At 37.2% G+C, this 11,569-nt stretch overlaps 1 protein-coding gene across 1 annotated transcript in view; it reads right to left on the bottom strand.

The window, feature by feature from the left end:
• The window catches only part of LOC107267913 (probable G-protein coupled receptor Mth-like 3), a 15,046-nt gene extending 3,832 nt beyond the window's left edge, over positions 1-11,214 (bottom strand). Inside the window, exons 1-5 of the mRNA XM_025085200.1 lie at positions 10,791-11,214; positions 9,304-9,934; positions 7,620-8,429; positions 5,508-5,586; positions 637-821 (exon numbers count right to left, since the gene is read on the bottom strand). Coding sequence (XP_024940968.1) covers positions 637-821; positions 5,508-5,586; positions 7,620-8,429; positions 9,304-9,934; positions 10,791-10,889 — 1,804 coding nt within the window. The 5' untranslated portion in view covers positions 10,890-11,214. The remainder of the gene's footprint in view (positions 1-636; positions 822-5,507; positions 5,587-7,619; positions 8,430-9,303; positions 9,935-10,790) is intronic.
• Positions 11,215-11,569: the final 355 nt, after the last annotated feature.

The raw sequence follows: 11,569 nt of genomic DNA, 5'->3' as shown, positions 1-11,569 counted from the left end.
TTTTTTTTCCCTTTTTTTTTTTTTTTTTTTTTTTTTTTTTTTATAAAATTGCTCCCACACATCGTTCGAGTAAATTATCACGACCCCACCCCACTCCCAGAAGTAATCTAACTCCCTCCACTTATTTCTCCTGCGCCATTACCGAGGGTGTTGCTGATATCTAAATTAAGCAAACGTGCAGAAGATAAGTGGATAATTAGTGACCCTAATTAGCAAACAAGTAGCGAACGCGGTAACGAGCCCACCTAAACTATAGGCATTACCCTTTATATTTCGTGTATAACTTACGCAAATTTGTATCTATATAGAGAAAAAAAGCACAACGAATTGAAGATGAGAATGGAAAAAAAATATTTTTCATACAAAAATACATAATCACGTAGCATGAAATTTTCTCGCGTGTAATTTTCTCGAATGAAATTTTCTTGTAGAAATAATGTCAAATGACTTCTTCGTGTTGTGCAGTATGTAAATGACTATGTTGCAAATGACATTTTCTTCCTCGGATGAAAGGTAGTCGACACTAATTTTTTTACCCGCATAAATACGAATAACGGACAGGTCGTTTCACTCGCAGCGTCCTTCGAGAAAAATGTGATATTAACATAGCTAAATATAAGAGAATAAGTGGCTCACTGTTAAACCAGCAATTGGTCACGCCAAATTCTGGTCTTATCAAGTATTCTGGTATATTGGGAGTAAGATCCATGATAAGGCATACTCCGGTCAGTACAGAAGCGCATCCCCAGGCGTATATGGAATACATGAAAAATTTCTTGCGGTCTCGCTGTTTAACGCTACCATGTAGCGAACGGAATCCTCTGTAACAAATATACAATTATTCACATTATTATCATTTAACAGAGACCATTGATATTGATACCGTGATAATGGATACGGTGTATTTCGAATATCTACTGCACTGTGCGGCGTTTAAATAATACTTGCAACAGCTACAGGCTTTACTGGATGCTGTTAACCTGGAAGTGGTCGCGCGATTGTTTCACCATTTAAAAAGCATTGAGTCGAGATACCTCAAATACCCCGCGCGGCTACTTCCGGGTTAACCTCTATAACGGCGCAGTTAAAAATTGTTTTCACCATATTTCGATATATTTCAACCATACATAGTTTATATGAATAAGTAAGTAAAATCTGGCAATCCGTTCCGCGCATATATAAAGGCTGTCTAGAAATGACAAAATATTGTACAAATCATATGAAAATGACATATATAAGAAATTCTGTGAAAAATATAAAAATAGTCGGGGTGTCATCTTATGCTCTACACTACAGTACGTGCAGGATAATACGGTTCTCGCGTGACTCATAAGTTCTAATCATCATAGTGATTCGTCCCTACGTGCATTTCATTTAATATACAGGAGCGTGATGGAAGGATAAACAGTGATCATCATAATTATTTTTTGTCTTCTTCTAATTTTTTTTCTCCCACAACCACTCACCCTTGATTTCGGGCGACTGACTGCACAGGTCGCAAGCTTGCAAGCAGACATACCTTTTATAGAGAGTCACGTATATACGTAATTCATGAACATTAAGAATTCACGAGACGGAATAATAAATGATAATGAAAATTATAACAGAAACGCAATAACAAAAAATTTGAGAACCACTGAGGTGACTATTCACTTATGAGATGACATATTGTGTAGAGGCATACGTAGACGGAATGGGAATTACACGTGTAAATTGAATTCCCAGAAGTAGAAAAAAAAATTATGAATTAAAAGGAATGAAAAAAAGAGATTCATATAAAATCCGAATTTTTCTTTTTAACTCTCGTACTTATTTATACGGCAAAGATTAGACTTATCTGTATCGTTCTTATAAACAGTATAATATGGATGAATTCAGATCCACCCGTTATATCGAGGATATACATCCAATTAAATAGTCACTTATTGCGGATATTATTTGCTTTTAACAATAAGCAATTAGTGTGAATCACTATTTTCGTGACACCCAGTGTATATATAGAAATGTATATATATGACTATTGAATAATAATATATCAATCAGATAAGTATATGCAGCACCATCTTATATAAGAATCTTAAAAAAGCTGTACAATGGACCATTACAATGATTTCGTATATACCGCGTTATTCAGCCGAAACGTAACTATCTGAAGTTAGCGCGCCCATGTGATCATAGTGAAAACCATGTTCAGATGGTAGCTTTGTGCTGGATAAATAGGCATGTAACAGGTGGTACGAAAAACCGGTTTATTATTTCTGTCAGATCTTTTATGCATTTGCCATGTGAGTATCAATAAACATATATACATGGGTACAGGCAATACGTATAAATAATGCCTTTGGGTATATCCCATTGTAATATTCCTGGCGATGTTTCGCCCGAAGATACCGAGTCTCGATTGGTACAATAGGTTTTCGAAAAATTGGCTCTCTCTTTCCCATACGTCATAGCAATCACAAAATGCTTTGTTCCACGTTGCAAAAAGTAAAATCTCCGGGTTATTTGGAAAGCTATACATACAATAGCTATAATTCGCTAACGCATATAATGTAAAAGCGAAAAGTAATGAAGCTAGCGAGAACAACGTAGTACACGCAGGTCACGCAGAGGAGTCAGGAGAGCGATTATAGAATAACGTGTCATTTGAAGTTTTCTTTTAATCACAAGATGTGAATGTACTGAATATACTGTACAGTCAAGGAAAAGGTGAAAGGCGAAATTTTATATCTGGTATTTCTTTTTCTTTCGCATCACTCGTAGAGAATAGTATAACCTAGGGGACTTTGTTAGATTAAAAGCCATAAGAAGATGGCCCCTGCGAAAGAGATTTTACTGAAATACATGGAGAAATCCAACCAATATCTAACTTAAAGTTAATTTTCTTTTCTGTGGGTAATTATTTTGATGATACACGTATTATCGGGTATTCCGTATTGTTGTCAATGATACGTTACTTAAAACGTCTGTAAAACGTAGCAGGTAAGTATAAATGTTCTAGCAAGTATAGCAAACTCTATTTTGTTTCGGAGCGTCTGTCGAGTGTCAATATCGGCTAAGCAAGTGATAAGTTTCTCTCGGAGCGAACCGGATAAACGACTGTCAACAATAGTGTCGTGTAAATTTCCCGTTGGGGAACGCAACGCCCTATGTGTGCCTGGCAAATGAAATAATCCAGTGTATTAAGGTGTGACCTACACTAGGGAGTTTGTCAGAATAAAGGGGAAGAAATTATTGATTAACCAACATCAAAACTATATCATTCCAACTCGCATCGGATATCACTGATAAGGATGATGTCTAATTGAAATTTCGAAATTGAATGAATTCCTGACGAAATCAAGTTAGCGAATAAAAAAGGACGAAAAATAAAGTGTGACAAGTTCAGATGTAAAAGTGTTCGGGAAATTGTTATTATTATTAGTTATCTCTGATTGCATTATCATTGGTCGAGGTACCAGTATCAATTACCCTGTTACGTCATCTAATGCAACTTCAAACCATGTAAGTAATACGTGTCAACGTACATTCAACCGAACCACAATTTTTTATTATCCGATTAGAATTTTTTTTTCTGTTTCTTTTTTTTCGCTCAACTTCGTATAGTTACCATGAATCTATCTACGCACGGCAAAAGGCGCATCTGTATTCCTGCGATACGTTCGCCTTTGCGTTTACGATTATGATTTAGCATGTACGACCTCAGTTGCGACACGCGACATTTTCACGTTGGTATTTATATTTGCAAGGCTTGACAGTTTATCGTGTCTAAAGGGGGGGAATAAAGCAAACGTGACGAACGTGCTGGGGAAAAAAAGAAAGATGACAGCCGAAGTATGGTAAAACTCGACACGTGGTTCTCAGCTCTCGCCACTCGGTGACAGGCGGCCAATAACATTCTGACTTCAACTCAAAAGACTGCCTTGGATTGCGTCATCTATTTTTAGCCCGGAGAATCGAAAGACTTTTCTTTGAAAAACTGAAAATTATTCAATCGGCTTCAGCGTACTTCTCTCTACCCTCCCTCTCTCTCTCTCTCTCACGAAGAAAACTTTGCTCAAAGAAGAATTTGGTCTGTTTGACAGGAGCTTTGTTTTTTTCCTTTAAACAAACCTTTATTTTAGAATCCCCCGTGGTAACGCTGGCTATTCCGAATGTTCGTGCAAATGTAAAACGAAGCGTTTGCATCGCATCGAGCCATTTGACTTTTTTGATTTATGGGCTTATTGACGGACTGTCAATTTTTTGCACGTGGCTGCCCATATGTCCCAAACTCTATACGCATCCCCGTTGACGCCGAACTCTCTTTATTTTTTTTGCTTGTTTTAATTTTCACCTTTTCACTTGACCACCGATAAGATACGTCATTGACACATTTTCCCATATGCGGCCAATTAACGATAAGCCCTTAACAACCGATACAAATAATACAGTTGACCTTTGTCCAATGCCCGATCAGTGATTGAGTGTCAAATCGGCTAAGCTATCTCTTCGTTACATCATCAGGCGCGATCATGCATCAATCTCTTGTTGAATTTGAAGCGTGACTTCCGTTCGTCCATTTCTTTTCCTCTTAAATTCTCTACGAATCTCGTCACTCTATTGGACTCTCTTACACTTACCGATTTCATCGACAGTACGAAATTAGTTTCGCTAAAAGGATATTTCGTAGATATATATATATTCGTGTATAACACTCTAGTCACGTACCGGAAATTAATTCACACTCGCGTTTCTCTATCAATTCCTTCGAATATTTCCCAAGCGTGAAAATTCCAATAGCTACGGCATATCAAAGTCACATTTATACCTAAGAATTCGATAGTATTATTCAATTCCAATAATACGAATATTTATACACTCGATACGTAGCTAGAATATTACTTGGATCATTGAATTATGATATATCAAATTATTCAATCCAAACGTGCTACCCGAAGTTGGCGCGCCTGTTCGATTCCTATGGCAAAACCATGTTCAGGTGGTACTTTTCGACTGAGCCGGGTATACAAGTTTATTTACTGTATGTACTCCCTGAAGTGGTTCTACTATAGAAATCAAATGGACAGAGGCTAACTTCAAGTGGTACGATTGTCGTGAATAACCTTGTATACCACGTCACTCAATTCAAACGCATCACCTGAATATGGTTTTACCATAGGACTCAAATGGTTGCGTTAACTTCAGGTGGTGCGTTTCTACTGAATAGCCCTGTATATATCTATACATATACATGGAATCCTGTCAATTCCGGATATTAAAGCGAACAATTAATCAAACCATCGTTTCCCCAAGAGAATCCAATTAAATGAAAGTGCTCGAATGTGCTTAGCGTCTGAGGAAGATATAACCTAACCTACACGCTTAACCAATCGATTACTAAAGACGAAAGTCGCCCTAACAAACATTCCCGGTCATTTTTCGAATTGGCTAGAAAATTTTATTGCCACGTGTGATCGAGTGGGTTCTTTACGAGCGATAAAAGTAATATAAAATTTAACACTCACCCAAATGTCCACCATATGTCAAAGCACATGATATTCAGCCAGAAGAAGCTCGAGAGAAATGAAAAGTGCATGATGAAAGCTGAAATTTGTAAAAAAAAAATTAGATCAATATTGACTAAATTCTGAAAAATTATATATTCCAACAATTCATTAATCCTTCCATATTAGTCCAGATATAATAATGAAATTTATAGTTTTAGAAAATTTCAAAGTTACCTATACTTATACAAGCAAGATCATTAGCCGAAACAGCGTCGGAAGTTTTCATCACGGCAAGCAGTACGTAGCTAATGGTCAATGATCCAACATAACAGCACAATGTAAGTCCGTGCATATTTCTAAGTTCGGGAATAATAATGTATATGATAAAAGTCGCCAGAAGAAACGGGATCGAAATGGTTTCTCCGACAGGAATTGATCTACGTATCTCGACTTGCAGTTCTTCGTCGAAGCAAGCCATCATATGATATTCCACGTCGTAGGTCGAATTGACTACAGCGAAACAGTAGGAATCATTGTTTTTTATTGTTGACGTCATTAGCTGTAATGCCGAACCATTTGGAAAAATTTCATATCTCTCGTCCTCGTTATCGCGAGGGCTTAATTGATATTTGCCACGGCCGTTACACGGATCGTTGAAGCAAAAGTGAAAGTTATTCCGAATCTCTTTGAGTTTCTCGAATAGGAAGGAATCAAAGATATCCGGTAAAGCGGATACAACACTTTCTTTATAATTGATGCACCCTCTTCTCGACAAGATCATATTTAATGGACAACATAGAGTGATGCAAGGCATAAATTGACACGGGCAGCCAAGAAGATGGCCACTGGGTTCCGGCGATGCATCCGAAGAATTAACGAGTCTTTCAGAGAATTTTGAAACGTTATTGAATTTTTCATCAAAATTTATTTCCGCCGCCTTGACTTTTTCAAAAAATTCATTTTTCGTGCCATTCTTTTCCTGGGACGCGTCGAGGCTTTTTGAGTTTTTCCCACTATTTTCCACATCTCTCGTACTGCCGGTAATGTCAGGAGGTGTTAAATGTATTTTTTCACTTTTGGACTTAAAATTCTTTAATTCGTTCTCATTTTCTGATCCCAGATCCACGATCGCGGTAAATGGACACTTTTCCTCTGTACACTGCTCAAAGCTCCGCGAGCTGTTCAAGAGGATAATTATTGCGCAAAAGTAATAAATGCAGGAACGATCCATTCTACATTGAGAACTTATGAAATACTAATGTTAAAACGGACAGTCGGTGTGTCAAGACTTCTACCGGATATTACAATCTGCAAGCAACCACTTCCGGTTTGTCATCTCAGAATCGACGTCATCTTGATGAAGGAGGGACTAGGATTGTAAAAAATAGATGCCAGTAAAAATGTTATTTTCCTTAAAATCCTTCTACTCCTACAGGAAACATGCGTATGATAATAATGACTGGTCGAGGTTCATAGATGAGAATTGATGAATAAAAAATGATTAAATTATTTTTTTCTGCGTGTTAATCAGACTATGAAAATTCTTTAATCAACCATACTTTGTTATCATATCAAATCAATTGAAGCATTAGCTGATGACCTCAGACACTTATATCGAAGACAGCTGGACCTATGAATTTTCAACCTCGCGTATTTTCAACCCCGTAATTTCAACTTCGTTCTTTCTACTTCTCGATCAACCATTATTCCCGTTTTGCCGTGTTCGACCAATCAGAGTTAACCTACGCAGGCAAATGTACTGTGGTTGAATTTTTGTGGGTGAATTATACTATATACTCGTTATTAATAATGAGTGGCCAAGTTACGATAAAAGAGTGATAAGCAGGAAAAGTGGTTGAGCGAGGAATGACGATAGCCAAGAAATGAAAAAAAATGAGGTCATTCAAAAAAATGAATTTGAAAATTTATCGATTGGATTTTAAACGACAAATTAGCATGATTTTAATTCATCCTTATCGATAAATGGAATCTGTAAAAGTTATGTACGGAAAGCAGGTAAATGAAACTGCGGCAATCATATTGTCATTTGATTCAAGGTATTATCGTCCTTTTATAAAATGTACATAAATATATGAAAACAATGTACATATGTTTTTATCACAGTAGTACCTAAAGTGTTGCAGAGCCATTGCTGCATATGTCCCTTGTCGAATTTGATGGGCACTAGCATATTGTAAGCCATCAGGAGGCAACCAACGTAACACATTAAAGTTTTTCCATGAATATTTCGTAATTCGGCAATCAGTGCATACACGAGAAAAGTAGCGAGAAGAAAAATTATGGAAACAATCATTCCCACCGGATAAATTGGGATGTCCGAATAATTTACAGCAACGTCCGTAACGAAGCATTCTTGTATAACGGATACATTGCTGAAAGTCGATTCCACCATGCAATAATACCAAGGCTTAACCATAGTATTTGCTTTCCTGAGCATTCCATCTTCTTGTAAAACAAATTTATCACTCGGATATTCATTTGGTTCCAGTAAATATTTATCATTTTCAGGACAAATCGGGTTCTCGAGAAAGAAGAAGTGATCTTCTAGACGAACGCTATGAAGAAGAGGATCCAGATCGTCCAAGGAAAATTGTATACCCTTGATGGTGCTCGATGGATCATTTTCAACGCACCTGGTACCATTGAAGATTTCACCAAATTTGCAACATCGTCTGACGCACTTTTTCGAACCAATCAAATCACAGGGACAGCCAAAAGTCTCGTTCCCATTGGTCCAATATGATCCTGGAGGATAGATAATTCCTCTGTAGAGTAAGGATCCATTTTGAAATTTGATTGGATCCTGCATAGTTACTGTCATGGCTTGAATGCAAGGAGGATCATCTGCGTCGGTAATCTCAATCACCTTGATAGTCATGATTATAATTATTTTAAAAAAAATCATCATGATGATTAACGATCAACTGTTCTAATGACACTTGAGTTCAAGAAATTCTTTATGCTTCTAACCACTTCATCATTCACAATTAATGGAGTCAACTGAAGAGTCTATTAGTTTTGTTTACATAACCAATATGAATCATCAGCACTTTCACAATTTTTGTATCATCTTTCTCAGTTTCACGATAACTTTTACACATCGTCAGTAGCCAAGTAGCACGAAAAAGCAATACGCAACGGCAGTTCGAGCAAAAATTACGCCCACCCATTAAGCCGCATGTAAAATAAGAGAGAATAATAAAAAAAAATGTCATAGACAAAAATCCTGAAAATCATTTGTAAGATGATGCTCGAAAATAATCTGCAAGCCGCTCGCGTCCACCACTGGTTGGTGTATTAAGAATACTAGTAATATTTTTAGTCAGAGTATAAAGCCCGATAAGATTTCGCGCCAGCGCAACAACCACAAGACTTTTTCTTACTGTATTTTAACCCTGTTGAGGCTCGCATGTTTCCTGATGCTAAAGACTGTTTAAACTCATAGGGCAACCACGTTAGCTTGTACCGGCCGCTAAGCAAACATCCTGCCAAATGATTTCACATAATCATTATCAGCAGGTAAATAGTGCCGGAATAAAAATAATACGTCCAAGACTGTTCCATGCACTGGTACAATAGTTTGTGACTGAAAAATGTTATTGAGCAATATAATCAAGATGAGATCAGCGCAAGACAATTATGATTATTGACAATGATCTATCAGTAAGTATCTATATGAAAATTTGAAAGGATCATATAAAATTGTTGTTCTAATTTCGCTATTGATATTTAGGCTGGATTTAAACCACCCACCGTCTGCAGATCTCTACATTACCGGTATAACATTGTTTACCTAGGGAGACGCAAAAGCCCTCCAGGTTCTCTAGGACGTTCTCTCCACCAAATTGGATCACCGCAAGAGCCATATAAGCTATGAAGAGCATGGCTATGTAAGCCCGGAGGGTCAGTCCATGCAGATTCTGCAAATCTGGGATGACAGTGTACACTACGAACGTGGCGGCCAGGAACGGCGTCGAGAGTATCATGGCGATAGGATAAAAGCTTGGTATGGTGTTCGCAGGTGGAAAACAAACTGCTACAACAGTCTGAGATCCATTTTCTCCAGGTAGCGAGGCAAAGCAGAAATCATCTATTTCCAGAATTCTATTAGGTTTTCCAGTACCACTGGAATCTTCATATATAGTGCCGTTGTCCAGGAAATAGAAGACATCGTAATTTGGTTGACCAGAGTCAAGAGCATAGCTACCGCTTGGACACGGGATGCCGTAGACCATTCTAAAGTCCAAGACGTTCTTATCCGATACCTCTAGATCTTTTGTGTACATCTGAGGAAACGTCAAATCGTCTGCTGGTACTGATGAATTTTCGTAACACGTCGTTCCACTTATGTACAGTCCCGGTGGACAGCAGATTGGTATGCATCCTCGAGCCTCCAGACGGCATCCTTGGATAGCGTCATCGTCCTGTTGCAAATTTCATAGAATTCTTAAGCACTCGGTACTCTAGCATGCGAATTTAAAACTCGTTATGTCCTCGAGAGATAAACGCCAAATTATTTTATACATTGACACAACTACATTTTTGAAGAATTATATAATCTCTGGTCGGTCCATGACTTTTTTAAAGATCGAAAAGGATAAAATTTCTAGCAAACCAAATGTGATTCTACAAAAAAATTCCTGTTACAAAGTATGCATATGCATGATTTTTTAGAGAAATATATTTCATATTTGTATTTTAGCACGTATTCCCGTTATTTCCCGAATAGCACGCATAATTTGCTAGAGATTACATTCTTTGCGAACTGTCAAATACTCGTGGATCGACTCTGCACGTATTACGACTCAATCGAATCTACCCTGATTAACCCAGCGCTAGTAACCTGCTCTTTACAAACAACCTTAGTCACGTAGAGTATTCAAGTACCCAAGTTTCCAATGAACGCTAATTTATATCTCTGGTTTCTTTTTATTATAAATTTCGTAGTCCATACTATCCACTGACCGTGTCCTTCAATTTAGTAATGAAATACGCAGTTGCTGGATACGAAATTGTGATCTGTGTCGAAACTTTAGTGACATATGAAAATAGGATCCCGAGGGTAATATATTAGCCCAAGGTCACTAGCACCAGGTTAATTTCGATGCTCCCACTTTCTCGTTAGACAAACGAAAGGCTATCCCTTCGTAAAGCAGCCAAACTCACTCGAATACGATAAATGACAAACCGATCATAAATTTTCCTTCGAATGCACAACGAAAGAAATATTTGACAGTGAAAAGAAAATCTCTTAATATTATTTAATCAATATTACCTTACCTGCTCATAATCTGATCTCTCACCGGTCACTGTACTTGAATCACTTAATTTCACTGATCCACAGGTCACCAATATCACAACGCAGATCAGGTGCAACATGTTCTCTGCTTGTTCACCGGCTCGAGACTGATCAGCAAAACCGGCTTATACTATAACGACGTACGGGAAAACCAGCTCTGCCACCTTCTCCGTAAAAGTTCTCACGATTATACATATATAAATGTATTATCATTGACACTTTATATAGAGAGTATTAGTATTAGTCGAGAGAGCGTCACTGGGTTGGGGCAATATATGTTCATATACGGAATGTAGTAAATATTAAAAATACATTTGTACGCCACTTCCTTCACGATACGTATAGTGAAACGATACTGCGTGCTCGTCAATTCTTGTAAATGATTCTTCTGTAATATCCATTCTTAGGATTTCGTTTTATCAGGAAAATCTTATCGCGATCGCTCGCGATAAGGGGACGATGATAAATATATTTTCGTTATAAATGAGCCTTTATACGGTTTACATAAAATATTATTTTTCAACGTTTAATATATATGGGATTTAAAATTTTTTTTTAAAATTAATTTTAAATCTCTATATCGACGGGTATCGATTACCCGATATAGATACACGAGGTAATTGACAGATCAAACGATAAATATTAACAATGATTTTTATCGAGTAATCTTATAATTTATAAAGCAGAGATTTTTGTCCGTTGCTCTTATTAATTTGATAGGATGGGCTCGATGAGTCACTGACCCATTTACAGTAATTAA

This window comes from Cephus cinctus, unplaced genomic scaffold (genome assembly GCF_000341935.2).
Source record: "Cephus cinctus unplaced genomic scaffold, Ccin1 Ccin1_scaffold0462, whole genome shotgun sequence".
In the NCBI taxonomy this organism is placed as follows: domain Eukaryota; kingdom Metazoa; phylum Arthropoda; class Insecta; order Hymenoptera; family Cephidae; genus Cephus; species Cephus cinctus.
The sequence above is the reverse complement of the archived record's forward strand: the minus strand, read 5'-3'. Positions and strand labels throughout refer to the sequence as shown.